The 18,176-nt window shown below is 46.0% G+C and overlaps 1 protein-coding gene across 3 annotated transcripts in view; it reads right to left on the bottom strand.

Annotated features, from left to right (window-relative positions):
- The window catches only part of LOC140418131 (copine-6-like), a 581,759-nt gene that overhangs the window by 85,507 nt on the left and 478,076 nt on the right, over positions 1–18,176 (bottom strand). For all 3 annotated transcript variants that reach the window (XM_072501545.1, XM_072501543.1, XM_072501544.1), the window contains 2 exons: positions 13,278–13,411; positions 13,062–13,116 (listed from right to left, as the gene is read on the bottom strand). In XM_072501545.1, the coding sequence (XP_072357646.1) occupies positions 13,062–13,116; positions 13,278–13,411 (189 nt within the window). The remainder of the gene's footprint in view (positions 1–13,061; positions 13,117–13,277; positions 13,412–18,176) is intronic.

The raw sequence follows: 18,176 nt of genomic DNA on the forward strand, positions 1-18,176 counted from the left end.
ACCCCTCGATTAGATTCCAGTCTGTAACTCACTCCCGGGTATCTGTTATTCTATATATAAACCACCCTGAATCCCTGGATTAGATTCCACTCTGTAACTCACTCCCGGGTATCTGTTATTCTATATATAAACCACCCGGAACCCCTCGATTAGATTCCAGTCTGTAACTCACTACCGGGTATCTGTTATTCTATATATAAACCACCCCGAACCCCTCGATTAGATTCCAGTCTGTAACTCACTCCCGGGTATCTGTTACTCTATATATAAACCACCCCGAACCCCTCGATTAGATTCCAGTCTGTAACTCACTACCGGTTATCTGTTATTCTATATATAAACCACCCCGAACCCCTCGATTAGATTCTAGTCTGTGACTCACTCCCGAGTATCTGTTATTCTTTATATAAACCACCCTGAACCCCTCAATTAGATTCCAGTCTGTATCTCACTCCCGGGTATCTGTTATTCTATATATAAACCACCTCGAACCCCTCGATTAGATTCCAGTCTGTAACTCACTCCCGGGAATCTGTTATTCTCTATATAAACCACCGTGAACTCCTCGATTAGGTTCCAGTCTGTAACTCACTACCGGGTATCTGTTATTCTATATATAAAGCACCCCAAACCCCTCGATTAGATTCCAATCTGTAACTCACTCCCGGGTATCTGTTACTCTATATAAAACCACCCTGAAACCCTCGATTAGATTCCAGTCTGTAACTCACTCCCGGGTATCTGTTATTCTATATATAAACCACCCCGAACCCCTCGATTAGATTCCAGTCTGTAACCCACTCCCGGGTATCTGTTATTCTATATATAAACCACCCCGAACCCCTCGATTAGATTCCAGTCTGTAACTCACTCCCGGGTATCTGTTATTCTATATATAAACCATCCCGAACACCTCGATTAGATTCCAGTCTGTAACTCACTCCCGGGTATCTGTTATTCTATATATAAACCACCCTGAACCCCTCGATTAGATTCCAGTCTGTAACTCACGCCCGGGTGTCTGTTATTCTATATATAAACCACCCTGAACCCATCGATTAGATTCCAGTCTGCAACTCACTCCCGGGTATCTGGTTTCTATATATAAACCACCCCAAACCCCTCGATTAGATTTAAGTCTGCAACTCACTCCCGGGTATCTGTTATTCTATATATAAACCACACTGAACACCTCAATTAGATTCCAGTCTGTAACTCACACCCGGGTATCTGTTAGTCTATACATAACCCCCCCCCCGAACCCCTCGATTAGAACCCAGTCTGTAACTCACTCCCGGGTATCTGTTACACTATATATAAACCACCCTGAACTCCTCGATTAGATTCCAGTCTGGAACTCACTCCCGGGTATCTGTTATTCTATATATAAACCACACCGAACCCCTCGATTAGATTCCAGTCTGTAACTCACTCCCGGGTATCTGTTATTCTATATATAAACCACCCCGAACACCTCGATTAGATTCCAGTCTGTAACTCACTCCCGGGTATCTGTTATTCTATATATAAACCACCCCGAACCCCTCGATTAGATTCCAGTCTGTAACTCACTCCCGGGTATCTGTTATTCTATATATAAACCACCCCGAACCCCTCGATTAGATTCCAGTCTGTAACTCACTCCCGGGTATCTGTTATTCTATATATAAACCACCCCGAACCCCTCGATTACATTCCAGTCTGTAACTCACTCCCGGGTATCTGTTATTCTATATATAAACCACCCCGAACCTCTCGATTAGATTCCAGTCTGTAACTCACTCCCGGGTATCTGTTATTCTGTATATAAACCCCCCAGAACCCCCCGATTAGATTCCAGTCTGTAACTCACTCCCGGGTATATGTTATTCTATATATAAATCACCCCGAACCCCACGATTAGATTCCAGTCTGTAACTCACTCCCGGGTATCTGTTATACTATATATAAACCACCCCGAACCCCTCGATTAGATTCCAGTCTGTAACTCACTCCTGGGTATCTGTTATTCTATATATAAACCACCCCGAACCCCTCGATTAGATTCCAGTCTGTAACTCACTCCCGGGTATCTGTTATTCTCTATAAACCACCCCGAACCCCTCGATTAGATTCCAGTCTGTAACTCACTCCCGGGTATATGTTATTCTATATATAAACCACCCCGAACCCCTCGATTAGATTCCAGTCTGTAACTCACTCCCGGGTATCTGTTATTCTATATATAAACCACCCTAAACCCCTCGATTAGACTCCAGTCTGTAACTCACTCCCGGGTATCTGTTATTCTATTTATAAACCACCCTGAACCCCTCGATTAGATTCCAGTCTGCAACTCACTCCTGGCTATCTGTTGTTCTATATACAAACCACCCGGAACCCCTCGATTAGATTCCAGTCTGTAACTCACTCCCGGGTATCTGTTATTCTGTATATAAACCACCCTGAACCCCTCGATTAGATTCCAGTCTGTAACTCACTACTGGCTATCTGTTATTCTATATACAAACCACCCGGAACACCTCGATTAGATTCCAGTCTGTAACTCACTCCCGGGTATCTGTTATTCTATATATAAACCACCCCGAACCCCTCGATTAGATTCCAGTCTGTAACTCACTCCCGGGTATCTGTTATTCTATATATAAACCACCCCGAACCCCTCGATTAGATTCCAGTCTGTAACTCACTCCCGGGTATCTGTTATTCTATATATAAACCACCCCGAACCCCTCGATTAGATTCCAGTCGGTAACTCACTCCCGGGTATCTGTTATTCTATATATAAACCACCCCGAACCCCTCGATTAGATTCCAGTCTGTAACTCACTCCCGGGTATCTGTTATTCTATATATAAACCACCCTGAACCCCTAGATTAGATTCCAGTCTGTAACTCACTCCCGGGTATCTGTTATTCTATATATAAACCACCCCGAACCCCTCGATTAGATTCCAGTCTGTAACTCACTCCCGGGTATCTGTTATTCTATATATAAACCACCCCGAACCCCTCGATTAGATTCCAGTCTGTAACTCACTCCCGGGTCTCTGTTATTCTTTATATAAACCACCCGGAACCCCTCGATTAGATTCCAGTCTGTAACTCACTCCCGGGTATCTGTTATTCTATATATAAACCACCCGGAACCCCTCGATTAGATTCCAGTCTGTAACTCACTCCCGGGTGTCTGTTATTCTATGTATAAACCACCCCGAACCCCTCGATTATATTCCAGTCAGTAAGTCACTCCCGCATATCTGTTATTCTATATATAAACCACCCCGAACCCCTCGATTAGATTCCAGTCTGTAACCCACTACCGGGTATCTGTTATTCTATATATAAACCACGCCAAACCCCTCGATTAGATTCCAGTCTGTAACTCTCTCCCGGGTATCTGTTATTCTATATATAAACCATCCCGAACCCCTCGATTAAATTCCAGTCTGTAACTCACTCCCGGGTATCTGTTATTCTATATATAAACCACCCCGAACCCCTCGATTAGATTCGAGTCTGTAACTCACTCCCAGGTATCTGTTATTCTATATATAAAACTCCCCGAACCCCTGAATTAGATTCCAGTCTGTAACTCACACCCGGGTATCTGTTATTCTATATATAAACCTCCCCGAACCCCTCGATTAGATTCCAGTCTGTAACTCCCTCCCGGGTATCTGTTATTCTATATATAAACCATCCCGAACACCTCGACTAGATTCCAGTCTGTAACTCACACCCGGGTATCTGTTATTCTATATATAAATTATCGCGAACCCCTCGATTAGATTCCAGTCGTAACTCACTCCCGGGTGTCTGTTATTCTATATATAAACCACCCCAAACCCCGCGATTAGATTCCAGTCTGTAACTCACTCCCGGGTATCTGTTATTCTATATATAAACCACCCCGAACCCCTCGATTAGATTCCAGTCTGTAACTCACTCCCGGGTATCTGTTACTCTATATATAAACCACCCAGAACCCCTCGATTAGATTCCAGTCTGTAACTCACTCCCGGGTATCTGTTATTCTATATATAAACTACCCCGAACCCCTCGATTAGATTCCAGTCTGTAACTCACTCCCGGGTATGTGTTATTCTATATATAAACCACCCCGAACACCTCGATTAGATTCCAGTCTGTAACTCACTCCCGGGTCTCTGTTATTCTATATATAAACCACCCCGAACCCCTCGATTAGATTCCAGTCTGTAACTCACTCCCGGGTATCTGTTATTCTACATATAAACCACCCAGAGCCCCTCGATTAGATTCCAGTCGGTAACTCACTCCCGGGTATCTGTTATTCTATATATAAACCACCCCGAATCCCTCGATTAGATTCCAGTCTGTAATTCACTCCCGGGTATCTGTTATTCTCTATATAAACCACCCCGAACCCCTCAATTAGATTCCAGTCTTTAACTCACTCCCGGGTATCTGTTACTCTATATATAAACCACCCTGAACCCTCGATTAGATTCCAGTCTGTAACTCACTCCCGAGTATCTGTTATTCTATATATAAACCACCCTGAACCCCTAGATTAGATTCCAGTCTGTAACTCACTCCCGGGTATCTGTTAATCTATATATAAACCACCCTGAACCCCTAGATTAGATTCCAGTCTGTAACTCACTCCCGGGTATCTGTTATTCTGTATATAAACCACCCCGAACACCTCGATTAGTTTCCAGTCTGTAACTCACTCCCGGGTATCTGTTATTCTATATATAAACCACCCCGAACCCCTCGATTAGATTCCAGTCTGTAACTCACTCCTGGGTATCTGTTATTCTATATATAAACCACCCCGAACCCCTCGATTAGATTCCAGTCTGTATCTCACTCCCGGGTATCTGTTATTCTCTATATAAACCACCCCGAACCCCTCGATTAGATTCCAGTCTGTAACTCACTACCGGGTATCTGTTATTCTATATATAAACCACCCCGAACCCCTCGATTAGATTCTAGTCTGTGACTCACTCCCGAGTATCTGTTATTCTATATATAAACCACCCTGAACCCCTCGATTAGGTTCCAGTCTGTAACTCACTACCGGGTATCTGTTATTCTATATATAAAGCACCCCAAACCCCTCTATTAGATTCCAGTCTGTAACTCACTCCCGGGTATCTGTTATTCTATATATAAACCACCCTGAAACCCTCGATTAGATTCCAGTCTGTAACTCACTCACGGGTATCTGTTATTCTATATATAAACCACCCCAAACCCCTCGATTAGATTCCAGTCTGTAACTCACTCCCGGGTATCTGTTATTCTATATATAAACCATCCCGAACACCTCGATTAGATTCCAGTCTGTAACTCACTCCCGGGTATCTGTTATTCTATATATAAACCACCCTGAAGCCCTCGATTAGATTCCAGTCTGTAACTCACTCCCGGGTATCTGTTATTCTATGTATAAACCACCCCAAACCACTCGATTAGATTCCAGTCTGTAACTCACTCCTGGGTATCTGTTATTCTACATATAAACCACCACGAACACCTCGATTAGATTCCAGTCTGTAATTCACTCCCGGATATCTGTTATTCTACATATAAACCACCACGAACACCTCGATTAGATTCCAGTCTGTAATTCACTCCCGGATATCTGTTATTCTACATATAAACCACCACGAACACCTCGATTAGATTCCAGTCTGTAACTCACTCCCGGGTATCTGTTATTCTATATATAAACCACCCCGAACCCCTCGATTTGATTCCAGTCTGTAACTCACCCCCGGGTATCTGTTATTCTATATATAAACCCCCCCGAACCCCTCGATTAGATTCCAGTCTGTTACTCACTCCCGGGTATCTGTTATTCTAGAAATAAACCACCCTGAACCTCCCGATTAGATTCCAGTCTGTAACTCACTACCGGGTATCTGTTATTCTATATATAAACCACCCGGAACCCCTCGATTCGATTCCAGTCTGTAACTCACTACCGGGTATCTGTTATTCTATATATAAACCACCCCGAACCCCTCGATTAGATTCCAGTCTGTAACTCACTCCCGGGTATCTGTTATTCTACATATAAACCACCCTGAACCCCTCGATTAGATTCCAGTCTGTAACTCACTCCCGGGTATCTGTTATTCTATATATGAACCACCCGAACCCCTCGATTAGATTCCAGTCTGTAACTCACTCCCGGGTATCTGTTATTCTATATATAAACCACCCGAACCCCTCGATTAGATTCCAGTCTGTAACTCACTCCCGGGTGTCTGTTATTCTATATATAAACCTCTCCGAACCCCTCGATTAGACTCCAGTCTGTAACTCACCCCCGGGTATCTGTTATTCTATATATAAACCACCCCGAACCCCTCGATTAGATTCCAGTCTGTAACTCACTCCCGGGTATCTGTTATTCTATATATAAACCATCCCGAACCCCTCGATTAGATTCCAGTCTGTAACTCACCCCCGGGTATATGTTATTCTATATATAAACCACCCCGAACCCCTCGATTTGATTCCAGTCTGTAACTCACTCCCGGGTATCTGTTATTCTAGAAATAAACCACCCTGAACCCCCCGATTAGATTCCAGTCTGTAACTCACTCCCGGGTATCTGTTATTCTATATATAAACCACCCGGAACCCCTCGATTAGATTCCAGTCTGTAACTCACTACCGGGTATCTGTTATTCTATATATAAAGCACCCCAAACCCCTCGATTAGATTCCAATCTGTAACTCACTCCCGGGTATCTGTTACTCTATATAAAACCACCCTGAAACCCTCGATTAGATTCCAGTCTGTAACTCACTCCCGGGTATCTGTTATTCTATATATAAACCACCCCGAACCCCTCGATTAGATTCCAGTCTGTAACCCACTCCCGGGTATCTGTTATTCTATATATAAACCACCCCGAACCCCTCGATTAGATTCCAGTCTGTAACTCACTCCCGGGTATCTGTTATTCTATATATAAACCATCCCGAACACCTCGATTAGATTCCAGTCTGTAACTCACTCCCGGGTATCTGTTATTCTATATATAAACCACCCTGAACCCCTCGATTAGATTCCAGTCTGTAACTCACGCCCGGGTGTCTGTTATTCTATATATAAACCACCCTGAACCCATCGATTAGATTCCAGTCTGCAACTCACTCCCGGGTATCTGGTTTCTATATATAAACCACCCCAAACCCCTCGATTAGATTTAAGTCTGCAACTCACTCCCGGGTATCTGTTATTCTATATATAAACCACACTGAACACCTCAATTAGATTCCAGTCTGTAACTCACACCCGGGTATCTGTTAGTCTATACATAACCCCCCCCCCCGAACCCCTCGATTAGAACCCAGTCTGTAACTCACTCCCGGGTATCTGTTACACTATATATAAACCACCCTGAACTCCTCGATTAGATTCCAGTCTGGAACTCACTCCCGGGTATCTGTTATTCTATATATAAACCACACCGAACCCCTCGATTAGATTCCAGTCTGTAACTCACTCCCGGGTATCTGTTATTCTATATATAAACCACCCCGAACACCTCGATTAGATTCCAGTCTGTAACTCACTCCCGGGTATCTGTTATTCTATATATAAACCACCCCGAACCCCTCGATTAGATTCCAGTCTGTAACTCACTCCCGGGTATCTGTTATTCTATATATAAACCACCCCGAACCCCTCGATTAGATTCCAGTCTGTAACTCACTCCCGGGTATCTGTTATTCTATATATAAACCACCCCGAACCCCTCGATTAGATTCCAGTCTGTAACTCACTCCCGGGTATCTGTTATTCTATATATAAACCACCCCGAACCCCTCGATTACATTCCAGTCTGTAACTCACTCCCGGGTATCTGTTATTCTATATATAAACCACCCCGAACCTCTCGATTAGATTCCAGTCTGTAACTCACTCCCGGGTATCTGTTATTCTGTATATAAACCCCCCAGAACCCCCCGATTAGATTCCAGTCTGTAACTCACTCCCGGGTATATGTTATTCTATATATAAATCACCCCGAACCCCACGATTAGATTCCAGTCTGTAACTCACTCCCGGGTATCTGTTATACTATATATAAACCACCCCGAACCCCTCGATTAGATTCCAGTCTGTAACTCACTCCTGGGTATCTGTTATTCTATATATAAACCACCCCGAACCCCTCGATTAGATTCCAGTCTGTAACTCACTCCCGGGTATCTGTTATTCTCTATAAACCACCCCGAACCCCTCGATTAGATTCCAGTCTGTAACTCACTCCCGGGTATATGTTATTCTATATATAAACCACCCCGAACCCCTCGATTAGATTCCAGTCTGTAACTCACTCCCGGGTATCTGTTATTCTATATATAAACCACCCTAAACCCCTCGATTAGACTCCAGTCTGTAACTCACTCCCGGGTATCTGTTATTCTATTTATAAACCACCCTGAACCCCTCGATTAGATTCCAGTCTGTAACTCACTCCTGGCTATCTGTTGTTCTATATACAAACCACCCGGAACCCCTCGATTAGATTCCAGTCTGTAACTCACTCCCGGGTATCTGTTATTCTGTATATAAACCACCCTGAACCCCTCGATTAGATTCCAGTCTGTAACTCACTACTGGCTATCTGTTATTCTATATACAAACCACCCGGAACACCTCGATTAGATTCCAGTCTGTAACTCACTCCCGGGTATCTGTTATTCTATATATAAACCACCCCGAACCCCTCGATTAGATTCCAGTCTGTAACTCACTCCCGGGTATCTGTTATTCTATATATAAACCACCCCGAACCCCTCGATTAGATTCCAGTCTGTAACTCACTCCCGGGTCTCTGTTATTCTTTATATAAACCACCCGGAACCCCTCGATTAGATTCCAGTCTGTAACTCACTCCCGGGTATCTGTTATTCTATATATAAACCACCCGGAACCCCTCGATTAGATTCCAGTCTGTAACTCACTCCCGGGTGTCTGTTATTCTATGTATAAACCACCCCGAACCCCTCGATTATATTCCAGTCAGTAAGTCACTCCCGCATATCTGTTATTCTATATATAAACCACCCCGAACCCCTCGATTAGATTCCAGTCTGTAACCCACTACCGGGTATCTGTTATTCTATATATAAACCACGCCAAACCCCTCGATTAGATTCCAGTCTGTAACTCTCTCCCGGGTATCTGTTATTCTATATATAAACCATCCCGAACCCCTCGATTAAATTCCAGTCTGTAACTCACTCCCGGGTATCTGTTATTCTATATATAAACCACCCCGAACCCCTCGATTAGATTCGAGTCTGTAACTCACTCCCAGGTATCTGTTATTCTATATATAAAACTCCCCGAACCCCTGAATTAGATTCCAGTCTGTAACTCACACCCGGGTATCTGTTATTCTATATATAAACCTCCCCGAACCCCTCGATTAGATTCCAGTCTGTAACTCCCTCCCGGGTATCTGTTATTCTATATATAAACCATCCCGAACACCTCGACTAGATTCCAGTCTGTAACTCACACCCGGGTATCTGTTATTCTATATATAAATTATCGCGAACCCCTCGATTAGATTCCAGTCGTAACTCACTCCCGGGTGTCTGTTATTCTATATATAAACCACCCCAAACCCCGCGATTAGATTCCAGTCTGTAACTCACTCCCGGGTATCTGTTATTCTATATATAAACCACCCCGAACCCCTCGATTAGATTCCAGTCTGTAACTCACTCCCGGGTATCTGTTACTCTATATATAAACCACCCAGAACCCCTCGATTAGATTCCAGTCTGTAACTCACTCCCGGGTATCTGTTATTCTATATATAAACTACCCCGAACCCCTCGATTAGATTCCAGTCTGTAACTCACTCCCGGGTATGTGTTATTCTATATATAAACCACCCCGAACACCTCGATTAGATTCCAGTCTGTAACTCACTCCCGGGTCTCTGTTATTCTATATATAAACCACCCCGAACCCCTCGATTAGATTCCAGTCTGTAACTCACTCCCGGGTATCTGTTATTCTACATATAAACCACCCAGAGCCCCTCGATTAGATTCCAGTCGGTAACTCACTCCCGGGTATCTGTTATTCTATATATAAACCACCCCGAACCCCTCGATTAGATTCCAGTCTGTAATTCACTCCCGGGTATCTGTTATTCTCTATATAAACCACCCCGAACCCCTCAATTAGATTCCAGTCTTTAACTCACTCCCGGGTATCTGTTACTCTATATATAAACCACCCTGAACCCTCGATTAGATTCCAGTCTGTAACTCACTCCCGAGTATCTGTTATTCTATATATAAACCACCCTGAACCCCTAGATTAGATTCCAGTCTGTAACTCACTCCCGGGTATCTGTTAATCTATATATAAACCACCCTGAACCCCTAGATTAGATTCCAGTCTGTAACTCACTCCCGGGTATCTGTTATTCTGTATATAAACCACCCCGAACACCTCGATTAGTTTCCAGTCTGTAACTCACTCCCGGGTATCTGTTATTCTATATATAAACCACCCCGAACCCCTCGATTAGATTCCAGTCTGTAACTCACTCCTGGGTATCTGTTATTCTATATATAAACCACCCCGAACCCCTCGATTAGATTCCAGTCTGTATCTCACTCCCGGGTATCTGTTATTCTCTATATAAACCACCCCGAACCCCTCGATTAGATTCCAGTCTGTAACTCACTACCGGGTATCTGTTATTCTATATATAAACCACCCCGAACCCCTCGATTAGATTCTTGTCTGTGACTCACTCCCGAGTATCTGTTATTCTATATATAAACCACCCTGAACCCCTCGATTAGGTTCCAGTCTGTAACTCACTACCGGGTATCTGTTATTCTATATATAAAGCACCCCAAACCCCTCTATTAGATTCCAGTCTGTAACTCACTCCCGGGTATCTGTTATTCTATATATAAACCACCCTGAAACCCTCGATTAGATTCCAGTCTGTAACTCACTCACAGGTATCTGTTATTCTATATATAAACCACCCCAAACCCCTCGATTAGATTCCAGTCTGTAACTCACTCCCGGGTATCTGTTATTCTATATATAAACCATCCCGAACACCTCGATTAGATTCCAGTCTGTAACTCACTCCCGGGTATCTGTTATTCTATATATAAACCACCCTGAAGCCCTCGATTAGATTCCAGTCTGTAACTCACTCCCGGGTATCTGTTATTCTATGTATAAACCACCCCAAACCACTCGATTAGATTCCAGTCTGTAACTCACTCCTGGGTATCTGTTATTCTACATATAAACCACCACGAACACCTCGATTAGATTCCAGTCTGTAATTCACTCCCGGATATCTGTTATTCTACATATAAACCACCACGAACACCTCGATTAGATTCCAGTCTGTAATTCACTCCCGGATATCTGTTATTCTACATATAAACCACCACGAACACCTCGATTAGATTCCAGTCTGTAACTCACTCCCGGGTATCTGTTATTCTATATATAAACCACCCCGAACCCCTCGATTTGATTCCAGTCTGTAACTCACCCCCGGGTATCTGTTATTCTATATATAAACCCCCCCGAACCCCTCGATTAGATTCCAGTCTGTTACTCACTCCCGGGTATCTGTTATTCTAGAAATAAACCACCCTGAACCTCCCGATTAGATTCCAGTCTGTAACTCACTACCGGGTATCTGTTATTCTATATATAAACCACCCGGAACCCCTCGATTCGATTCCAGTCTGTAACTCACTACCGGGTATCTGTTATTCTATATATAAACCACCCCGAACCCCTCGATTAGATTCCAGTCTGTAACTCACTCCCGGGTATCTGTTATTCTACATATAAACCACCCTGAACCCCTCGATTAGATTCCAGTCTGTAACTCACTCCCGGGTATCTGTTATTCTATATATGAACCACCCGAACCCCTCGATTAGATTCCAGTCTGTAACTCACTCCCGGGTATCTGTTATTCTATATATAAACCACCCGAACCCCTCGATTAGATTCCAGTCTGTAACTCACTCCCGGGTGTCTGTTATTCTATATATAAACCTCTCCGAACCCCTCGATTAGACTCCAGTCTGTAACTCACCCCCGGGTATCTGTTATTCTATATATAAACCACCCCGAACCCCTCGATTAGATTCCAGTCTGTAACTCACTCCCGGGTATCTGTTATTCTATATATAAACCATCCCGAACCCCTCGATTAGATTCCAGTCTGTAACTCACCCCCGGGTATATGTTATTCTATATATAAACCACCCCGAACCCCTCGATTTGATTCCAGTCTGTAACTCACTCCCGGGTATCTGTTATTCTAGAAATAAACCACCCTGAACCCCCCGATTAGATTCCAGTCTGTAACTCACTCCCGGGTATCTGTTATTCTATATATAAACCACCCGGAACCCCTCGATTAGATTCCAGTCTGTAACTCACTACCGGGTATCTGTTATTCTATATATAAACCACCCCGAACCCCTCGATTAGATTCCAGTCTGTAACTCACTCCCGGGCATCTGTTATTCTATATATAAACCACCCCGAACCCCTCGATTAGATTCCAGTCTGTAACTCACTCCCGGGTATCTGTTATTCTATAAATAAACCACCCCGAACCCCTCGATTAGAGTCCAGTCTGTAACTCACTCCCGGGTATCTGTTATTCTATATATAAACCACCCTGAACCCCTCGATTAGATTCCAGTCTGTAACTCACTCCCGGGTATCTGTTATTCTATATATAAACCACCCCGAACCCCTCGATTAGATTCCAGTGTGTAACTCACTCCCGGGTATCTGTTATTCTATATATAAACCACCCCGAACCCCTCGATTAGATTCCAGTCTGTACCTCACTCCCGGGTATCTGTTATTCTATATATAAACCACCCCGAACCCCTCGATTAGATTCCAGTCTGTAACTCACTCCCGGGTATCTGTTATTCTATATATAAACCACCCCGAACCCCTCGATTAGATTCCAGTCTGTAACTCTAACATTGTTGACATCTCTCACCTCATAGTCCGGTGGTACCCTTGCTCCGAAACCGTACGCAGGAAATTTCTTGTCGCTGTAAGAGAAATGCCATTGTTACCATTGTTAACCATGATCCGTGTGTGGGGATTTTCCCGCCCAGAGTCGAACGTGACCCTGGCCGTCGACCTGACTGCACCCCCCCCCCCCCGCCCCCCCCCCCACTCCCCACCCACCCACCACCATTTACCCCTTTACCTGTCGTAGTCCTGGCAAATCTCTCCGACCGCCGTCAACGCCTTCAGGTACTCATTCGGTTGGCTGTGATTGATGAAGTGCAGCGATTGGCTGTTCCTGGGGTCCCCGTTCGAAGCCGTGAAGTCGATGGCGACCTAGAGGCAAGGCCGAGGAGGACTGGGGTCACTGAGAGAGCAATTGCCGATCCAAAAATTTCCCAGTGGCTTCGGGAAGAATTGGATGTTGCCTAAAATCGAGCGCACCCTCGAAGACTGATTCGCCGTGTTGAAATCCGAGGGTCACTTCAAAGCTAATTGTGAAGAGGCTAAAATTTGGGTCACTTAGAGACCAATTGCAAATTGTGAAATCCTCGGGTCAGTCAGAGACTAATTGTAAATATTAATTCCGGGGCTCCCAGGTAGGAGAAGTTAAGCGGAAGTGGGAAGAAGGGCTGGGGAGGGTGCTGGAGGCTGGGTTATGGGAGGAGCACCCGCCTCGTGCTTTAGGCTTAGCCTCACTCAGTTTAAAGTAATCCACAGGGCAGACGGTGGCCAGAATGAGCAGGTGTTTGAGGGAGTAGGGGTTAGGTGTGGGCAGTGCGCTGGGGAGGGACCCGTGAACCATCTCCACATGTTTTGGGCCTATCCAAAGCTGGGGGGATTCTGGCGGAGATTCGCTGATGTGACGTCTGAGATGCCGAGGGTAAAATGGTCCCGTGTTCTGAATTGGCAGTGTTTTCGGAGCGTCGGAAAACCCGGGAGTCCAGGAGGTGAGAGAAGTCAATCTCCTGGCCTTTACCTCTCTGGTAGCCTTGGGATAGATTTGATTGGATTTGTTTATTGTCACGTGTACCGAGGTACAGTGAAAAGTATTTTTCTGCGAGCAGCTCAACAAATCATTAAGGACATGGGAAGAAAAGGGAATAAAAGAAAATACATAATAGGGCAACACAACATATACAATGTGACTACATAAGCACCGGCATCGGATGAAGCATACAGGGGTCTGATTAGCACGTTTGCAGATGACACTAAGATTGGTGGAGGAGCAGATAGCGAGGAGCAGAAGCGAGGAATAACAGCAAAAGGGATTATTATTTAAATGATAAAATATTAAAACATGCTGCTGTGCAGAGAGACCTGGGTGTGCTAGTGCATGAGTCGCAAAACGTTGGTTTACAGGTGCAACAGGTGATTAAGAAGGCGAATGGAATGTTGTCCTTCATTGCTCGAGAGACGGAGTTTAAGACTAGGGAGGTTATGCTGCAATTGTATAAGGTGTTAGTGAGGCCACACCTGGAGTATTGTGTTCAGTTTTGGTCTCCTTACTTGAGAAAGGACGTACTGGCACTGGAGGGTGTGCAGAGGAGATTCACTAGGTTAATCCCAGAGCTGAAGGGGTTGGATTACGAGGAGAGGTTGAGTAGACTGGGACTGTACTCGTTGGAATTTAGAAGGATGAGGGGGGATCTTATAGAAGCATATAAAATTATGAAGGAAATAGATAGGATAGATGCGGGCAGGTTGTTTCCACTGGCGGGTGAAAGCAGAACTAGGGGGCACAGCCTCAAAATAAGGGGTAGTAGATTTAGGACTGAGTTTAGGAGGAACTTCTTCACCCAAAGGGTTGTGAATCTATGGAATTCCTTGCCCAGTGAAGCAGTAGAGGCTCCTTCACTAAATGTTTTTAAGATAAAGATAGTTTTTTGAAGAATAAAGGGATTAAGGGTTATGGTGTTCGGGCCGGAAAGTGGAGCTGAGTCCACAAAAGATCAGCCATGATCTCATTGAATGGTGGGAGCAGGCTCGAGGGGCCAGATGGGCTACTCCTGCTCCTAGTTCTTATGTAAGACTGTCAGAGAATACAGCAGAATATAGATAGATTGGAGAGTTGGGCAGAGAAATGGCAGATGGAGTTCAATCCAGGCAAATGCGAGGTGATGCATTTTGGAAGATCTAATTCAAGAGCGAACTATACGGTCAGTGGAAGAGTCCTGGGGAAAATTGATGCACAGAGAGATCTGGGTGTTCAGGTCCATTGTACCCTGAAGGTGGCTGCGCGGGTCGGTAGAGTGGTCAAGAAGGCATAGGGCATGCTTGCCTTCATCGGACGGGGTATTGAGTACAAGAGTCGGCAGGTCATGTTACAGTTGTATAGGACTTTTGTTAGGCCACATTTGGAATACTGCGTGCAGTTCTGGTCGCCACATTACCAGAAGGATGTGCATGCTTTCGAGAGGGTGCAGAGGAGGTTCACCAGGATGTTGCCTGGTATGGAGGGTGCTAGCTATGGAGAGAGGTTGAGTAGATTAGGATTGTTTTCGTTGGAAAGACGGAGGTTGAGGGGGGGGACCTGATTGAGGTCTACAAAATTGAGAGGTATGGACAGGGTGGATAGCAACAATCGTTTTCCCAGAGTGGGGGTGTCAATTACAAGGGGTCACGATTTCAAGGTGAGAGGGGGAAAGTTTAAGGGAGATGTGCGTGGAAAGTTTTTTACGCAGAGGGTGGTGGGTGCCTGGAACGCTTTGCCAGCGGAGGTGGTAGAGGCGGGCATGATAGCATCATTTAAGATGCATCTAGACAGATATATGAACGGGCGGGCAACAGAGGGAAGTAGATCCTTGGAAAATAGGCGACAGGTTTAGATAAAGGATCTGGATCGGCGCAGGCTGGGAGGGCCGAAGGGCCTGTTCCTGTGCTGTAATTTTTCTTTGTTCTCTTTGTTCTTTAGGGGTGTAGTGTTAATGAGGTCAGTCCATAAGAGGGTCATTTAGGAGTCTGGTGACAGTGGGGAAGAAGCTGTTTTTGAGTCTGTTTGTGCGTGTTCTCAGACTTCTGTATCTCCTGCCCGATGGAAGAAGTTGGAAGAGTGAGTAAGCCGGGTGGGAGGGATCTTTGATTATATGCCCGCTTTCCCCAGGCAGCGGGAGGCGTAGATGGAGTCAATGGATGGGAGGCGGGTTCGTGTGATGGGACAGGGCGGTGTTCACGACACTCTGACGTTTCTTGCGGTCTTGGACCGAGCAGCTGCCATACCGGGCTGTGATGCAAATTTAAAAATAAATGGGCATTGGAGTTCCGAGGGTCACTTAGAGACCAATTGCATATTGGAACATTTCCTGTTTAATTTGATATGAATTGCTAATTGCATATAATTCCGGTCTCAAAGTGACAAATTGTAGATAGGCCACCTCAACTGAGCACGGTGCTCCCTGTGTGGTCTAACCGAGGGATACTGAGACCGGAACTGTGCACAGTGCTCCCAGTGTGGTCTAACCGAGGGATAGGGAGACCGGAACTGTGCACGGTGCTCCCAGTGTGGTCTAACCGAGGGATACGGAGACCGGAACTGTGCACGGTGCTCCCAGTGTGGTCTAACCGAGGGATACAGAGACCGGAACAGTGCACGGTGCTCCCAGTGTGGACTAACCGAGGGATACGGAGACCGGAACTGTGCACGGTGCTCCCAGTGTGGGTCTGACCGAGGGATACGGAGACCGGAACTGTGCACGGTGCTCCCAGTGTGGTCTAACCGTGGGATACGGAGACCTGAACTGTGCACAGTGCTCCCAGTGTGATCTAACCGAGGGATACAGAGACCGGAAAAATGCACAGTGCTCCCAGTGTGGTCTAACCGAGGGATACGGAGACCGGAACTGCGCACAGTGCTCACAGTGTGGTCTAACCGAGGGATACGGAGATGGGAACTATGCACAGTGCTCCCAGTGTGGTCTAACCGAGGGATACGGAGACCGGAACTGTGCACGATGCTCCCAGTTTGGTCTAACCGAGGGATAGGGAGACTGGAACTGTGCACAGTGCTCCCAGTGTGGTCTAACCGAGGGATACGGTGACCGGAACTGTGCACAGTGCTCCCAGTTTGGTCTAACCGAGGGATACGGAGACCGGAACTGTGCACAGTGCTCCCAGTGTGGGTCTAACCGAGGGATACGGAGACCGGAACTGTGCACGGTGCTCCCAGTGTGGTCTAACCGAGGGATACGGAGACCGGAACTGTGCACAGTGCTCTAAGTGTGGTCTAACAGAGGGATACGGAGACCGGAACTGTGCACAGTGCTCCCAGTGTGGTCTAACCGAGGGATACGGAGACCGGAACTGTGCACCGTGCTCTAAGTGTGGTCTAACAGAGGGATACGGAGACCGGAACTGTGCACGGTGCTCCCAGTGTGGTCTAACCGAGGGATATGGAGACCAGGACTGTGCACAGTGCTCCCAGTGTGGTCTAACCGAGGGATACGGTGACCGGAACTGTGCACAGTGCTCCCAGTGTGGTCTAACCGAGGGATATGGAGACCGGAACTGTGCACAGTGCTCCCAGTGTGGTCTAACCGAGGGATATGGAGGCCAGAACTGTGCACAGTGCTCCCAGTGTGGTCTAACCGAGGGATACGGTGACCGGAACTGTGCACAGTGCTCCCAGTTTGGTCTAACCGAGGGATACGGAGACCGGAACTGTGCACAGTGCTCCCAGTGTGGGTCTAACCGAGGGATACGGAGACCGGAACTGTGCACGGTGCTCCCAGTGTGGTCTAACCGAGGGATACGGAGACTGGAACTGTGCACGGTGCTCCCAGTGTGGTCTAACCGAGGGATACGGAGACTGGAACTGTGCACGGTGCTCCCAGTGTGGTCTAACCGAGGGATACGGAGACCGGAACTGTGCACGGTGGTCCCAGTGGGGTCTAACCGAGGGATACGGAGACCGGAACTGTGCACGGTGCTCCCAGTGTGGTCTAACCGAGGGATACGGAGACCGGAACTGTGCACGGTGCTCCCAGTGTGGTCTAACCGAGGGCTAGGGAGACCGGAACTATGCACAGTGCTCCCAGTGTGGTCTAACCGAGGGATACGGAGACCGGAACTGTGCACGATGCGCCCAGTGTGGTCTAACCGAGGG

The sequence above is a fragment of the Scyliorhinus torazame genome, chromosome 5 (genome assembly GCF_047496885.1).
Source record: "Scyliorhinus torazame isolate Kashiwa2021f chromosome 5, sScyTor2.1, whole genome shotgun sequence".
Lineage (NCBI taxonomy): Eukaryota > Metazoa > Chordata > Chondrichthyes > Carcharhiniformes > Scyliorhinidae > Scyliorhinus > Scyliorhinus torazame.